The following is a 16,808-nucleotide window of genomic DNA, read 5'->3' as shown; positions in this document are numbered from 1 at the left end:
TTTGAGTATCACCATTCCCTCCTGCTTCAGTACCTCACACCTAAGAGGCAGGAAAGGGCGCAGAGCGCTGAAGATGTTCATAGTTTCATCCTCCCTCTCCCTGCAGCTCCAAAGAGGAATTGCAGCCGTCATGGGCATGGGAAGGTTGTTCTAGGCAGGGTGCTGCACCCCACAGTTGGGAGCAGGTTGTGGGGAAGGTCCCTGGAGGCACTGCCCTCTGCTTGCACCTGTGCACACATTTGTGCACACAAACACATACACACAGGTGCGGCCAAGTGGGGAAGCACAGAGGAGGGCATCAAGCACTTGGCTCCACTTGAATGCTTACCCTGGAAACTGGCCAAGGACGACGTGTCTGCAGGCAGCGGGGTCCTTTCCCTTAGCCACGGTCTACTCAGGTGAGACTTAATTCTAATGGGAAACATGCATTGTTCCTTTTATGTTTCAAGGATGAGGGTGTCACTACATTTCCCCAGTGCTGACCTTTTCGGCATCCCAAGAGAAAGGATCCCCCTCTTTCTTCTTGCGCTCCCAACCCTCTTTGCAGGCAGCAGGTTCCTTCATCAGAGATGCTTAGTGTTCAGAGGGAAGGCTGCTGATGAAAAGGACTGGTCAGGGTTTTTTTCCCTGTGGTTTTGGAAATTATGCTGGCAGCCTGGTGCAGTCTTTCTCCCTCCTTCCCCCCTCCCCTGCCTCAGCCCCCCTGATGGGGGAGGGAAAAGCGTGGGCGGTGGAAGGAGTTGTGGTCCCCAGATGTGTGAATTGTTGCCGAGTAGAAATAGCGCACCACGGACAAACAACAGAGCAGCTCAGCTGAAAGCCATCGCTTTGGGCGTGCGTCACTGACCTTTTCCTTTCGCCCTTCTCAGTCCTCACCTGACCCTCCCCCTGCTTCCCCTGCACTTTGCACTCGCAGAGCTCTCTGCACAGTGCTTCGAAATGGTGAGGAGAGCTGGCACAAGAATGTAAGGGGGCGGGGGGAGAGGGAGTAAAAAAAAAATACAAAAGCTCTGCAGCAAAGAGAAAGCTATGCATTGATCCTCTCTTCATTTCCTCAGGGCTCAGGTTGCCATCCTGCAGGACGAGAGAGTCGTGGGCTGAGCCGATGCACCACTATCCCTGTCTGGTCTAGCTATTGAAATGAAGGCTCAGCTGTTCTTCCCCCACAACTGGCACGTTTGGTATGAGGAAGGAGAAGCAAGCCTGTCTGAGGGTCAGGGGAGTGCTTCAGTCTCTGGTGTATCACAAACAAATGGAATTAAAAAAAAACACTTTAAAGCCTTGAGGGACCAAGACTGAAAATGTGGTACAGCTGTAAAAACCTGAGGAAGCAGTTTAAACAATGCCACCAGCACACCACACAGAGAGAAGTGGGAGCTGGGGCAAAGCAAGGGCTTGGGAGGTGTTTTGGACTGTGTGTGGAATGGTAATCCTGTGGGCCCTAAAGATCTGCTGAATTGCTGGCTGTGACTGAAGGTGACAGGACTTGGTTTCCTGGGACGTGTGATCTAGTCAGTGTGATCTGGCATTTGCCCCACTCCACTCCTTCAGGGGAAGAACTAAAGACGTGGGGAGAAAAAAAAGTGTCTGTAAGGGTGAATGTGAGAATGCCATGAGCCCAGGAAAGCATGTGTGGGGCAAACAGGAGAATGCAGTGGCCCTCAGGCACCTCATGGAAGATGCTTTGCCCAGGTTTTGCTCTAGGACATTGTGTCAAACACCCGAAAAGTGGTCATGGCTTCAGAGCAGGGGACCAAAGCAGTGGAAATGATTCCTGGAGGATGCAGGTCAGTTTGACAGGAGACCTACTGTCCTCCTTCTTCCAACATGGACCTTTTCTTCCTCTGGCTACTCTGAAGCTACAAAGTGGACACATCTCCCCCCCAGAGGTGCACTACAGTTCTCACTGTCTGGGTTCCCCAGTAGTGAGCTCCTCAGCAGCTCTGAGGCTGATGCAGGTCAGCCCTCACTTCTCCATCCTCACCCACACTGGCACAGGTGCAAGTATTTTAAAATGAATCAAGAAAGAACCCAGTCTCCTGCCTCCCACTCACACAGGGCTGGATTTCCAGCCTCCCCAAGTGGATGGGGAATTCCCTACTCCTTAGCTTCTCCAAGCCAAGAGCTCTCCATCCTTCTCCCTCCCATTTTAACTGTTGCAAACAGTGGGATAGTTGTGAGACTTCGCAAAAATTCCCAGGTCATTTGTGAGTTAAAGGACACAAACTCAAGAGATAGAACACTCTGTGGATTGAGAAACTGTCAGAAGCCTTTGATTTAAACCTGTAGCCCTGGCACGCAACTGTGGTATAACTGCAGGTTGAGAGATCACAGAAAGCTTGTGGGTGAAGGATAAAACATATCATTAGGTGAGAGAGCTATGCTTGTACCAAAGAGGCCTGAAGCCTCAGCCCCCCTCTGCCCACCTCCTGATAGCATCTTCAGAGCGAGCCAGGCTTGCAAAGGGCGACAGTTTCCGTTGGCAGGAAGGTGAGAGATGTCCATATGGGGTTGGGACATGTATACACACGTGGGTGTCATAGCAGAGTGTGCACTGAGCTGGCCTCTGAAGCCTGGCATGGCTGGGCAAAGGCCTGTTTTCTCTCTTTGGTCAGAGAAGGGCCCTGCCACACAAGGCGGTGGAACATTTGCTATCAGCAGTGCAGCTGTGCTGCATCACCCATGCAGCAGGGTCCATTTCCTGCCCTATGGCATCTCCCAGCCAGCAATGGGAAAGGGAGTCTGAGAAAAAGGAGGTCTGGGGCAGGTTGAATACACCGCTGGCATCTGGCTGCAATGTGCCAGATGGAGGGAGGCAGCGGCTCTGCTTGTGGCACTGGGTGGTGCTGGCTGGGGTGTTGCATCACACCTTCTCTCTCCCTGGACTCTGGGAGATAAACAAGGCTGAGTTGTAAGTAAAGCATATTGCTGGGTGCTTTGGGAGAGGAGGAGGGACACCAGCCTGGGGCAGAGGGAAAACCTGCTATGATACAGTGTGTCAGCCCCCTGAATAGTGCCCTGATGTGGGGCAAATCTTGCACCATAGCTGGCAGCTGGAGCAAGGCCAGAGATGCTTCCCATGAGTTTTCCCTGACATGTGCTTTCTTCCTGAGAGAGAGCACCGTATAATGCCCTTCACCTCCTCTCTCCCACTCCCCTCTTATACCTGCAAGAGTGCAAACCTACAGGAAGCCAATTTAAAGGGCCGGGCCTGTGGCAGATACCTTGAACAAGCCTGAGATGCAGCCACAGAGCCCTTTGCAGCAGAGCTTGGAACTCTCAGCAGAAAAAAGAGGCACAGCCCCAGAGGTAGTGTTATAGCTGCACACCCCAGGGCACACTTGCTTTGCCCAGGAGAGAGACACTAGCTGTCACCAACCCCTGAATCACATTCCCCAGGGCAGCTCCACTGCATGGAAAAGAACCCATACCTGGGGTGAATGAAGTGGATGGAGCTCTTGTGGCCTTCGGGGCATGGGTACACTCACTGCACTGCATGGGTGCAGGGCAGTAGGGCTGGTCTGACCCAGTCTAGACCTTGGTCCTTGTACAGCACTGCAGGGTCCACATCGCCTGAGCTGAGCATGACCTACAGCAACTTCCCAGTCAGGAGTCCATGCTGTTATGGGCGTCACCAGCTACAGACCCTGCCTGTCACCATGCATCTAAGCCCCAAAGGATTTGGCTGAAGAGACTCTTTAGGTGTACAGGCTGCAGGACTGAATCACAGAAAACTTTTCTTGAAGGTCTGGCTACATATTTCTATTCCCCCCTCCTCTCTCACTGCTCACCTTTTGTAAGCGTGACAAAGTCACCTCCCCAATCTACCATCATCTCACCTCAAGGGGCCAGGAACATGCACAAACACAACCACTGCACTTCCTGAGGACACATTTCTATCTGCTTCCTCAGAAATAAATAAAAAATAGGAAGAAGGCTGGGCTCTGACCTGAGAGAGTATTGCATTTGCTAGGATATATATAGCCCTAGCTTTGGGCCTGACACAGGACCAAAGAGGCCTGTAAGGATGCATATGATTATGTTTTCCACCTCTTGCCAAATGAAGTGTCTGGTACACATCAAACCACAGGAGAAGCTATGCAAAGATAAATTAAACTCAAAACAAAATATCCTATGTGGTCACCTTGTCGTATTTTCATGTCTATTCTTTCACCTCAGCAGGAGTCCTCTCAGTCCAAAGATGATAAAGAAAACCCCATGTACCTCTTTGACTTGCACTGAGACCTCCAAAAGGCATCTCCCTGTCTTAAGGATTCTACTCCTTCTAGATCTTCCACTCAAGCTTCCAAGACTCCACTCCCCATTCATGTCTCCCCTTTTTCCCCAACTTTCTGGGCAGTTACCACTTGCCTTTCCACTCTGACCTGAACCTCAGGCCTTTCTCCTCACACACAAGTCTTCCAAATGCACATGTACAGCTTAACTCTGGAAATCTTACTCACCCCAATGTTAGGAAGCACAAGTGTTCAATCAGAAGTTTAATGCCACTCTTATGTCTGTACTTTCTGGCCTTTCCTTCTCAATAGAAGGATGTGCTAAAAATTTCACAAGACAAAGGGTCTGATCTCCTGTAAGAGAACTCCTACAGTAGCCCAGCCTTCTTCAATATAATTAAGTACTTGAAGCCTACTCCTGTAACCCAATGTATTGTCCTGCGTTTTTTGTAATTTCCAAAGAATCCTTCTCTGAATTTGCCTAAAGTTTTCCCAGCAAATAGGAGAGGGTTGTCATAATTAGAAGTATTTAAGCAGTAAATATCTTCAAGGTAATAGTTCTTAATAAAGGAAACAGATACAAGCTTGCCAAGGATTACCCAGGGAAGTTTCAGAGCTGAGTTAGACTTTGTACCTGTCTCTTTTGGGTCAGCATCTTTTCCAACACACCATTCAGCAATAACCAGCGCTAGAAGGAATGGGCTGGGAGAGAAAAACAGATTTAAGTGCAAAACAACCAAGGAAAAAAAGTTTAATATCACTGAAAAAATATATATACAAAAGTTCTTGGAGTTTTTTTTTGGTTTTGTAATATAAAGCACCATTAATTCCAGAGTACATCACAACTCAGCCTACTACACCTTCCAGAAAGCACCCAATACTCCTGAAATCTGATTTAGCACCAAGGGAATGCCATCTCATTTAGCACCAAGAAGCCTGTTAAACACACCCTTTGGTCCCCCTTCCCTCCTGTCTCATGTGCATCAGGCACCATCTGGCTGCTCATGAGACCTGTCACCAGCATTCAATCACCAAATAGAAAAAGGAGGAAGAATGAAGCTTGTTTCTGGAGATATTCGGTGTTAGATAGGCTTTCTTCTCTTCAGGGAGGCATGGGGCTCTATACACTGTAAAGAGACAATATCTGGTTTGCAGCCTGTTGAGGAAGAGAGAAAGAAATTTGGTCCTGAGCATCACTGCCAGCAGGCTGCTTCCTCTCTGCTGTCTGAAATCCTCTCTCTCAGCAATTTCACACACTTGACCTGCTAAGGGAGGGGAAGAAACTCACAGTCTCCTTTAGTTCCCATGATCCCATCACCAATGTTTCCCTGTGAAAAAAACAGCTTTGCCTCTGTGCAACCTTGTTTTTATACCCATTACCTCATTGACAATGGTGTGGAGGATCCAGAGCAGAAAGTTCCTGAAACTCATTACAGTCCGTACAGCTTCCTTAGCAAGGAAGGGAGGGTAAGTAAACAGGACAAGACAGAAAATGTCCTGCAATTTTCTCAAGTTAATTTTTAGTATTTAGCCTGGGTGTCTGTTGCTTTGCCGTCTCAGGCTGAGTGTACCAGACCTAGTCCTGTATAATGATGTATAATCTCCTATGGGAAAGCTCTGGTAGTCCCAGGTGCTATAGGCAGTGATTGTGGTTCATCAAGAGACTGCAGAAGCTAGGTAAGTCAGAAAATTTCATTATCAGTGATGGGTAAAGAGAAATGCAGTTTCTCCTGCTTGTCCTGCCCTGAGACTCAAAAAAAAGACAACTCTTCGGAGTTTCTGGAAGCATCACAGCATGTGGAAATAGGTTTCCTAAAGTGCTGAGCCAGCCTCACCTGCTTCCCCCAGGACTGTAACATACCCTACAGAGGGATGCAAGTGAGAGCAGTGTGACACCAGTATAAATAGTAATAGAAAACCCTACCACTGGCATTCCTTTCTCACTGCGACATCTCCAACCTGACAAGAAGAGTGAGGATTTGTTTTAGTCACATGCTTTTCTATGTTGCTCTGATGAGATTGCCAGAAAAGGGCACAGAGCATAAGGCAGGGAAGCTTTTAACCCTGGGGTGAGGTGCTGTAGTCTCACCTCTATCTCTTTTCCATCACAGAGGCAAAGAGGCGGCAGCCTGTCCAGTTTTGGAACTGACTTAAGTGCAATTGCCCCTCCAGCCTTGAGCTCAGGTCTTGAAACAGCAGTCCTTGAATACCAGTGTGGGAGAACCACCTTCAGGAGGACAACGAAATGGCACCTCTGCCAAACAAGAGAGAAGATTCAGGTTCACTTTCTGGACTAGCTTTCCACAGCTGGGGAGCCAAGACCAAGTAGCGTACCAGGCTGGGTGTGGGAAGGAGGTTTTCAAGGGTTGTCTCTCTCTCTCTCTCCTTCTTTACTTGTGATCTGTCGTGGTAACAGAATGGTGGGCTCTACTGACTCAACAGCAGATGCCCGTGAAGGGTCTGGCCAAGTGTCTGGCCCTTTATCTCTTCAAAGAGATAGAGCTGGCACAGAGGAGGACAATCCCACCAGGCCTAGATTTGACAGCCAACCCGGACTCTGTGAAACAGAAGGGTGTCTAAGGATAGCCAGTGACACACTTCAGAAGATCAGCAGTTCTCTTTTTGGAAAGACACCATCCTCTCTTACCAGTCCTACACCTTTCTTGTGCTACAGGAGACCACCAGACCCCAGTCTGCTCTCTGGACTACAGGTGTCAGAGGTGACATTAAGACCATGTTTCAGGCTGCAAAACTGGTATGTCTAGTTGGGAAAGAGAAGAGCCAGGACGTACATGGGCAGTGGGGACTTCCTAGCCCTTTGTACAGAAATCCTTTGTGAATGAAGCCGCAAGGAGGGACACATCCCCAGGGGCAGCATTTTAGCTTTCTTCTTGCTCTAGGACTCCAAATTCCAGAGGCAGCTTGCTGGTAGATTGGGAAGAAGCCAATAACCTAAGCTGGGTTTAGGAGGTGAGGGGTGAGAGATGGCGGTGTCACGATGTAAGTGGACAGACACAAGTCTGGCTACAAGAGGGCATGAGGTGGGAGCCTGTGTAGCAAGTTTCACACTCAGTGCCTGAGACTTGACAGGCCCATTTCCAAGTGATTTGCAGTGTTTGTGGGCAGTAAAAAGAGAGAGAGAGAGAGAGAGAAGAAGGAAAATGCCAAAGAGGCCCCAAGGAAGAGGAGAGACAGTTATTCAAGGGTAGGCTTGACCAAGTACCCGCTAAAGGTGATGTACACATCAACATCATCACTGTAAATGGCATTCTCCCGCTCCCGCTTGTAGAGCCTCACCCAGATCTCATCATTTTCCTGAAGCTCTAGCATGAGGCTCTGGCTCTGCATGATGCTGCGGTCACTGGGTTGGGCATACAAGATGACTGCCTCTTCTTCATTGTGCATGATGTGCATGTAGGTCTCCTTGAAGTTCCAGGTGTGGACATTGAGGCTGAAATAGTAAAGTCCACCCACTGAGCAGTAGAATTTGCCATTGAACATGTCGAAGTGGCTGTAGAGGTTGACAAAGACGGTGTCGAAGATCAGGACTTGGAAGCCCTCGCTGCTGTGCAGAGCTTTCTTGCGACCAACGGAGAATGCAGCGTACTGATGCTTGCAGGGGTCTCCCGCTGTGCCCATCTGTCCTTTACTGCCTTTCTGGCCCTGGACACCCCTCTCACCTCGTGGTCCTTCTTTGCCCCATTTCCCTGGCATTCCAGGCTCTCCCCGGTCTCCTTTCTCTCCTACAAGAGGAAGCAGAGGACACAATTCCTGTGTGATACCAGAAGTGGTGGTGAGAAAGCCTAATGAGGAGGCAGAGGATTGCACAAGAATGTGGCAATGCCAGAAGAAGGAACACTCCTGAGGGTCATGATATCATTGCTCTTCATGGGAAAGGAGCTAGGACAGCTCTGGGTGTAACTGGAGTCTCTTCTCTTGTGAGTCTCCTGCCCATCAAAGCTGTTTGGCCCTGCTGAAGGCACCAGGACCTGTCCCAAGGAGACTTCAGCCTGAGAGGGAGCTCAGCAGTGCAAAATACACTGGGGCTCTTGACCTCTTCTTTCTCCCCCGCACCCCTTTACTGCCATCACAGATCCTACCCTCATACCCACCTCTCCTGTGACCCAATTATCCACATAAGATACACATTGTTCTTTCTGTCGGCTGGAGAAGGAAAAGAAATGCTAACCTCTGTGGGGAAATATGATTAGAGAGGGACAATGAGGTGGGTCAGAGGGAAAAGATCCAAGCTGGACTAGGCAGATGGAGCAGTGCAGGTTAGAGGGCTGGTACTTGGACAATACTGCCATGCTTTGGGCATCCTATATAATTATTGCAGCTCTACCCTGGGGGGTGTGCACTACCAGTCACACACTTTGCCAGGCATCAGTACAGAGAGAGGCCAGCACCAGAATGGACTTTGTGTATAAAGAGAAGAGATAGGAGTCAGAGCAGCCTCCAGCACAAGTGACAGCATCCCAAATTTGTGTCTTGTTGTTTGCCTTCTGTCCTGCCCCTGCATGGTATTGCAAGTCCTGCTACAACACTTTAGGCCTATCTGCCCTGCACACCCTTCTGAATGTTGATGGATTGCAGCTATTTCCAGGCTGGGCAGGGAAGGGTAAGCATCTGCCCAATTAACCCAGAGGAACCACAGAGCTACAAGAAGTGAGTGGAGCAGCATCCAGCTGGGAACATGCTTTTGCCCGCAGCAAAGGCTAAAAGGGGAGCCCTGAGGGGAGGAGCTGATTTAAAATAGAGAGCCTTTTCCAGTTAGCCAAGCCAGCCACTGCCGGGTGGAATGAGCTGGGGGTCACTGCCAGTTTAGCCTGGAGGTGCTTGCAAATAGCTGCTTGCCTTCTTTTGCCCTCCTCCATGTGACCAATGGATCTGGAGAAGGTTTCCCCACAACCTTCCTGAGTGCCAGTGCCTACCCTCCAAACATGCTTATTTTGCAGTTCAGTAAGGACTGCTCTTTCCTTCAGGCACTACAGGACTCTGGAATTCTGAGGTAAGGAAGGTGCCCTCCCAGCTTGCCAAGAGGCTATCACTGCCATTCCTGTGTTAGCAGGGAGGAAGGGAAGGTAGCAGGCAGCAGGCAGCATCCTGAGATGCAGAGGTCACAGCAGGGATATGCACTGACTTCCTTCCCCCCAGGCTACTCCTCATAACAGCACAAAGCATCTAAACGCTGGGCACATATCCTCAAGGAGGGCACCCGGCAGTCTGTAAGCATAAGCAGCATGCCAGCAATCCAGCTGTCACCTCCAGTGCAGTGCCAGCAGTCCCTGAGCAGGCCTTGGCATCCTGAGGCCAAGATGGGCACTTACCCTTCAGTATGGTGATGTTGATATAGGGACGGATCTCTGGCATTGGGTAGGGAAAGTGGTGGTGGCTGGTAGGGAGCGGTCGGGTATCTGTGGAAGAGTCCAGTGGGTCACAACAGCGCTTGCAAGCACCAGGGGCTGGTTCTTTGAGGTTGGGTTCATCAGTGGGTGCCCCGAACACAAGAGGGAGAAGAAGGAAGGTCAGGGATGTGCGCAGGTAAATTATATCCATGGTGACCTAGGAAGATACGAGGAAGTGCCAGGGTGAGGTATAAGAAGGGGAGGACAGAAGGGATGGAGCAGAGGTCACCACAAAGCATCTTTCTGCAGCTGGAGCCAGGAGTGGGATGGAATAGCATTGTCCTGTGGAGGGAGTTTACATGCTTGTAGTCCCTGGATGCTCAAGGCTGCAATCTGAGTAGAAACCACATGGTTCAAGAGGATGCCCCACACCCTTCTTCCCACACCAGTGGAGACTACGTGCTGACCCTGGAAGAGGGCTTGATGCTGACAAGGCAAACCATAGGACCCACTAAAAGATTCAGTCCCCAGGCTGGGATAGAAGAAGGAGACATAGAATCATGAAAAGATTAAGGTTGAAAAAGACCCCTAATATCACTGAGTCCAACCTCAACAGTCCTTTAGCAAAAGCATGCTGTGTTAGGCTGCTGAATCTGCAGGAAGGACTGTGAAAAATGCTCCAACCCTCCAGTCACTGCTCATCAGCTCTTTACGGGAATCTAACCCAACACCACGTATTCCCCAGAGTCTGACCCACATCTCTTGGCAGAGAGGCCTCTTCTCCTGTGGGCTGGGAACTAAACTTCAGCCCCTCCTTTCTTCCACCCAATCCTACCCCTCCCGGTGCCTCAGCCCTCTCCCACCAATGCCTCGGGGGTTCTCAGGCAAGCCCCAACACCTTCCCAAGGGTACGGCCGGCTCCCTGCGTGCAGCCTTTGCAGGCAGACCGGAGGGGAGAGCTGCTTTGCTGCTGAAGGTGAAGGACGCGGAGCTGGGAGCAGGCAGCTTGCACAGAAGCATGCTTACGAAAGATAGACACGCCAGCAAGCTGAGAAAGCCCCTGCCCCAGCCTGTGTCCCCCATCCCGCTGCCTGCCCCCCGGCGCAGCGCGGCAGCTCACCCGGGGGGCCGAGGGCTCCCCTCTCTGCTTTCCAGCCCCTGCGCGCCGGCTCCCCTCTGCCTGCGGGGCCGGCCCCCGGGCCCATGGCTTTAAGGAAGCCAGCTCTTGGCACAGGCAGTGCTCAGCGCTGGCTGGGTGCGCAATCCCGGCTTGGACCGGCTCCCTCCCCTCTCCTCTCCCTCCTACTCCCTCCCTGGCTTTGGGCGCTCTCCATCGAAAACCGGCTTGGGTTTCGGTGCCTTTTAACTCTTTCCTAGGTAGTGCCTTTTCCTTGTACGTGTTTTTGGGCTGGTTTCTTTTCCTCAGCCTTTTTGCTTCGAACCAGCATAGCCCTTTTCAGCAAAATGCAGGGAGCACAGATTGCACTCTGTGCAAAGGGTGGGCAGGCAGCAGGGCAGTCTCCCACCCTTGGCATCTCAGCAACGGCAAGGCGAGATGCATCCAGACTCTCCTTCAGGCGGGATGCTACAGGACTCTGCCTTCACTCCTGTTCACTAGTCCCTTGTCCCATGTGTTAGCCCTTCACTTGGCTGACCGTGCTCTCTCCCCAGCTGTGCCTTTCCCACTCGGAGTCCCCAAACTTCATCTTTCATTCTCTCCCGCATTTTTTCTTTCTGCATGTCACTGTGGCCTCTTGCCCCAGGCATGATATTTGTAGCAGACGCATCTGCCAGCTGGGAGAGGCATCAGTATTTTCCCTCTCTGGTCATCCCCTCTGCCTGGGCAGAGCCCCAAGCCTTGCACTCCTGCATGTGTCATCCACTGGTCATGCCCCCTGCTTAGGTCCTGGGCTTAGCATTTTTCATGGGAGGGGCGTGCCTGACCTAAAGCATAGCATGGCTGCTGGGACCTGCCTGCCAGCAAAACTGGGGATCTGGAAGCAAACCGTGGACGTGACCTTTGCCCTCAGCCTGGCGCCGAGCTGACGAGCTTGTGTTGTTGGGGTAAGCACGATGCGGCTGCACTGGAACATGGGAATGAAGAACATTTTGGAGGACAGAAGAGTGCAGGGTGGGAGAGATAGGAGACTTTTCTCATGCTACAGAATTTGTTGAGAAGAGAATTTGAGGAGTCTACCCTACAGCAAAACTGATCTGTGAATTTATACACTCTGTGTGTGTGTGTGCGCATATATGTATCTTTTGGAGGCAGAAGGAAGGATGGGCAATAGCTCTCTTCTGCAAGGGCCAGAAGTGCCAAGTCAGCACTGTGCCTCCTGCAGTTTCCAAGAGAAGCTGGAGAAGGCTTCAAGGTTTCTGAGGGGGAAAGGGTTTTGTGCATGTCTACGTGTGCTTGGACTTTTTTTTCCTGTTTCCTTTCTCCCATTTGTTTAGTTTGGGAATGGGAGGCCCCGCTTCCCAGAGAGTGGCTGGCGTTTGGCAGGACCCCAGCACCACTGGAGAAGCAAGCGGAAAACTCTGGGAAAATATGTGCTGTGAGCTAGGGGGGGAAGGGAGGAAGGGGGGCTGGGAGGCCTGGAGATATTCTCAGGCTGCCTGTCAGCCTGGAGCTCAATGAACATGGAGTGAGCATGCCTCCCAGCCAGGGTGAGAAGAGGACCAAGAAATTCACTCCAGTGCTGACATGCAATGAAACCCAAAACTGCAAGTTGCCCACATTTGCCTGTGCCTTGATTTTCCCTTCTGGGAAATGATAGGGGGAAAGGTTAAGTCAATACTTCTTGCTAATGGAGCCTTGCCAGCTGACAAAAGTGGGGTTTTGTGATCAGTTGTGTTGTCTTCTCCTGGCTGCTGCTGATGGGTATTTTGGCAGCTGGCAGTACTATTAAAGGCAAATAAATTTCCTGGGGTGCATGAAAACTCAGAGACTGACGCTGAAGACAGTTCTTCTCTGTCCTAAAAAAGATACTGCAGTTCTTCACTATCTCAGGCTTTCCTGCCCGGCGTATTTCCAAACATGACATTACCCACTTTTGCAGTTCTTGGCCCTGTGCCTAGCCTCCTCCACCTTTCCAAGGGGAACAGGTAGCAGGGAGTCCATTGTCCTCATTTCCGTCCCACATTTCCATCTGCATTCCTAAGCTGCTCACAGCCAAGCAGATGTTCTTCATGGGGGACCTCATCAGCTGGGGTCTTTGCCTGTGTCTAATCAGTCTGCAAGAACAGCTCACAGTGGGCAGTGAGCAGGACTTTGTTGTCTCATCTGGGCTCAATAGGGACTCGCTGTGAGCCAGCAAACAAAGACTTGCCCTGGTGGCATTGTCCAGCTGGGCAGAAGTTTATGCCAGTAAAGACACTTTTGCCTGGGTAATATTGCCCTGTTCCCTGAAGGGAACTGTCTGTACCAGCAATGTTTTGCCAGGGCAGCCACATTCGCAGGAATTTTTGAGAATTGTATCCAGTAAAGCTGTGCCAGCCACACTTTGAAGTGTAATCCAAGTCTGAAGGGACATTGTGTGTCCAACAATCTTCCTTCTCCCTCATCACACACTCTGCCTTGGAAGCATCCCAGGGAAGCACTGGCCAGATTGTACTGCAACAATCCCTGCTCAAAAGCAGCTGCTTCCTCCTCCTTCTACATTTCCTCCTTTGTCCTGTAGCCCCCACAACACAGGCAAAGTAGGAGGACAAAACCTGACACTTCTCCAGTGACTGCATCCATCCTACTGACCCTCTTTACCACAGGTATAGAAGAAAGGAAATTGATGTTTTCCCCCCTTTCTAGCCCATGTACAGCTCAGGTCCTCTGTGGTACCTGTGGATCATCTGTCCTGTTACACATACACACCTACTCACATCTACCCACAAACACCCACACGGTCACCCTTCGCAGCTCCTCCCTCACCAAAACCTCCAGAGCAAAGGTATCATTCACACGAAGAGACAGAGAAACAGCTCCTTCTCTTCCCCTTCCTGGCTGCTTCCCCTCCACCACAGCTGTCTTTCCTTTCCTTTTTTCCCACTCCTCTGCCCCCCCTCTCCAAGAGCACAGCAAACCGGGAGGGGAAGCAGAGGACCTCTTACCTACACTCCCCTCTGGAAGGGTCCCGCGCTGAGTTATCTGTATCCTCAGCTGCTCCTGGTTAGCAGTGCGGGAGGGAGGGCCGGCGGGGCCCAGCTGACTCCAGCCAGATGCTCGCCAAGTGCTCTTATGTAATTACTGTCTTTTCCATCCTGCCTCCAAGGCCTTTGTGAGTGCCTCCCCTCCTGCTCTGGCCCATGTCAGGCTTGGCTCTCCCTCCCTTCCTCCCGCCCTTCTTCCACCCACCCTGCACAGCATCACAATTTGCTCAGCTCAACAGCTGATCCCTTCTGGAAACAAAGTTCAGGCTTTTGGCTACTGCCATTGCTACTCTTGGAAGGAGAGCGCACGTGTGTTTCAGGAGCTGGGAAGTGATGACCAGCAGGGCTCTGTGCTCACCTCCTCTCCATCACAGCCCGACTGCTGCTGGGTACCTTTGCCTTGCACTTCAGTAGTGCCTGCAAACACAAGGGAGGGGTGCACCTGAGACGAGGAAAGGTGGCAGTGTGTCTTCATGCTTCAGGACTTTGTGGTGCCCTCAGGTTATCCTGTAACAGCAGCTGTCACTCTGCCATACCAGGATCACTGATCATCTCTGACCAGGCCGCAGAGGAGGGTGGGAAGAAAAGATGACCTTTAAAGGTCCCTTCAACCCCAAAATATTCTGTGCTTCTATGATTAGAGAAATCTTTTCCAGCTGGTGGACTACACGGCTGTGCACGAGGCTTGTGTAACAGCCAGCTCTTGTTACTCAAGAGCACTAATATGGTACAAAATTACTGGCTTAGAATACTTTCTACATCTCTGAGGATGGGCAGGCCTATTGGATATCAGCTGTATGGCTGCATTTCTCTTGAGACTTCTGCCCATGTGAGGACTGGATCAAGCAGGAATGACACGTTCCCTGGCTTTATGCAGACTTCTGCTGAGTTTGAGGGCACTTCTGCCAGCAGGGATTTCTGCTGTGGGCTGCTTGGCGGCCTGGACTGTCTCACACAGAGATCAAGGCCTGGCAAAGACTCTGCTTTTTTTTTTTTTTTTTTTTTTTTTTTTTTTTTTTTTTTTTTTTTTTTTTTTTTTTTTTTTTTTTTTTTTTTTTTTTTTTTTTTTTTTTTTCCTGTGGATTGCTGAAATGCCACGTGGCTGAGGAGCAGCTGGAAGAGCCCTTCACCTGGACTCATCTCTTGAGCAAAGCTGTTTCTAGACCTGGTAGTCTCTGTTAATGAGCATGAAAGCATGAGCTTGTCTCCCACCAGTGCCCCCAGAGCCAGTCCGAGACACCACGTGTCTGCTAGGCACAGCTGAGCAGTGTATCAGACACTGGCTGACAAGCTGCATCAGTTGGAGATGTCTCACAGCTAAGGGTGCATCACCCAGGCTGCTCCTTTTCCCATCAGTACCTTTTCCAGCTTGAGTGTCCCACATCTTACCCCCACCTTGTGAGCCTGTGAGACCACCCAGACAAGAAACCATTGCAGTATCCACCCCAAACTCTGGCATATGACTACAAGAACTAACCCTACGGCAACCAGAAAAAGTTTGCTGCCTTGTAAGCATCTAGAGCCAGCAGTTTGGCTGGGTAGGAGATACCAAGTGACACTGCTGCCTGTTTGAACCAGTTCTTAAAAATAACCTTAAGCCAAGCCTCCTGCCTTCTGCTTCTATGTACCTGAATGCATCTGAACGCATCTGAACGCCTCCTGTGTGGGCCCAGAAGTATTTACTCCTGTGCTGTCCTCTCCTATACATACTCCTAGCCCTGCCCTGGTCAATTATCGACAGTAGATCACTACTGGGAGCATATCAACTCTCATAAGGAGTGCTGAGAACAGTGAAGAGTGGTTAGGCAAGAAAACTTTCTTCATGGTACACATGAGCTTTCTCACTAAAGAAGCAAACACTTTGTGGCAGGATGTTGGGGCAGTGGAGGTGGAGTGGCATAGGTGGACAAGTGGACGGGGAAAGAAGCTGGTGTCTAAGAGCTCTCAGAAACTCTTGGATCTGTGACAGGTACTTTCCACTAAGGGAACCACATTGACACCATAGAATCATAGAATCACAGGATTGTTTGGGTAGGAAGGGATCTTCAAGATCATCTAATTCCAACTCCCCTGATATGGGCAGAAACACTTTCCACTAGACCAGATTGATCAAAGCTCTATCCAGCCTGGCCTAGAACACTGCCAGGGATGGGGCAGCCACAACTTCTCTGGGCAATTTGTTCCAGTGCCTCACCATCCTCAGTGGGAAGAATTTCTTCCTAATCTCTAATTTAAACCCACTTTCTTTCAGTTTAAACTCATTCCCCTTTGTCCTCTCACTATATGTCCCTGTGATAAGTCCCTCTCCAACTCTCCTGTAGGTTCCTTTTAGGTACTGAAAGGGGCTATAGGTCTCACCAGAGCCTTTTCTTCTCTTAGCCTGTTTTCATATGAGAGGTACTCCAGCCCTCTGATTTTCCTCATTGCTCTCCTCTGGACCCGACCCAACAGGTCCACGTCTTTCTTATGTTGGAGGCCCCCGGGCTGAATGCAGCACTACAGGTGGGGTCTCACCAGAGAGGAGTAGAGGGGCAGGATCACCTCCCTCGACCGGCTGGTCACGTTTCTCTTGGCGCAGACCAGGATACGGCTGGCTCTCAGGGCTGGCTCTCAGCGCACGACCCTCATGCTCGCAACATGTCCCCCTCAACAGCAGGGGTTTGGCACGGAGGGGCTCCACCACTGCTTGGAAGCACGTCCTGAGCCTAGTCCTGACACCAGCTACCAGGGCAAGAATCCCGCCGCTTTCTCCGTCTCCCCGCATCCCCGTACCCCTCCGGGCGGGGACAGACACCCCTCTGCAGGACGCGCGGCGAAGCGCCCGCATCCCTCCGTGCCCCCGCCCGCTGGGCACCACCCCCGCTCCGCCCCTCCCTCCCTCCCTCCCCATCCTTCCCTCCCCATCCTTCCCTCCCTCCCCGCGAGTGTCCCGAGTGCCCGAGGGCAGTCAGGAGCGGGATGGCTTCTCGCGTTCCTTCTGCCCGCGGCTTCGCGGGCGCTGCGGTTGGTGGTTCCGCGGGGGTTCCAGGGAACCGCGGTGGGGGCACAGCCCGACGAGGCTCAGTTTGTCCGTCAAGGCATC

General features: G+C 51.2%; 2 protein-coding genes across 2 annotated transcripts in view; both read right to left on the bottom strand.

The window, feature by feature from the left end:
- The window catches only part of IL2RB (interleukin 2 receptor subunit beta), a 33,194-nt gene extending 19,358 nt beyond the window's left edge, over positions 1–13,836 (bottom strand). The window contains exon 1 of the mRNA XM_027879493.1: positions 13,688–13,836. The gene's annotated coding sequence lies outside the window, so the exon portion shown is untranslated. The remainder of the gene's footprint in view (positions 1–13,687) is intronic.
- C1QTNF6 (C1q and TNF related 6) lies at positions 5,038–10,877 on the bottom strand. Its single transcript, XM_027879494.1, has 3 exons — positions 10,704–10,877; positions 9,566–9,800; positions 5,038–7,978 (listed from the first exon to the last, which is right to left on the bottom strand). The coding sequence occupies exons 2-3, from the start codon at positions 9,792–9,794 to the stop codon at positions 7,431–7,433; spliced, it is 777 nt and encodes a 258-aa protein (XP_027735295.1). The 5' UTR covers positions 9,795–9,800; positions 10,704–10,877; the 3' UTR covers positions 5,038–7,430.
- Positions 13,837–16,808: the final 2,972 nt, after the last annotated feature.

The sequence above is a fragment of the Empidonax traillii genome, unplaced genomic scaffold (genome assembly GCF_003031625.1).
Source record: "Empidonax traillii isolate 1590-97213 ecotype Southwest subspecies unplaced genomic scaffold, ASM303162v1 scaffold55:size2822071, whole genome shotgun sequence".
In the NCBI taxonomy this organism is placed as follows: domain Eukaryota; kingdom Metazoa; phylum Chordata; class Aves; order Passeriformes; family Tyrannidae; genus Empidonax; species Empidonax traillii.
This window is presented reverse-complemented; position numbering and strand designations above follow the sequence as displayed.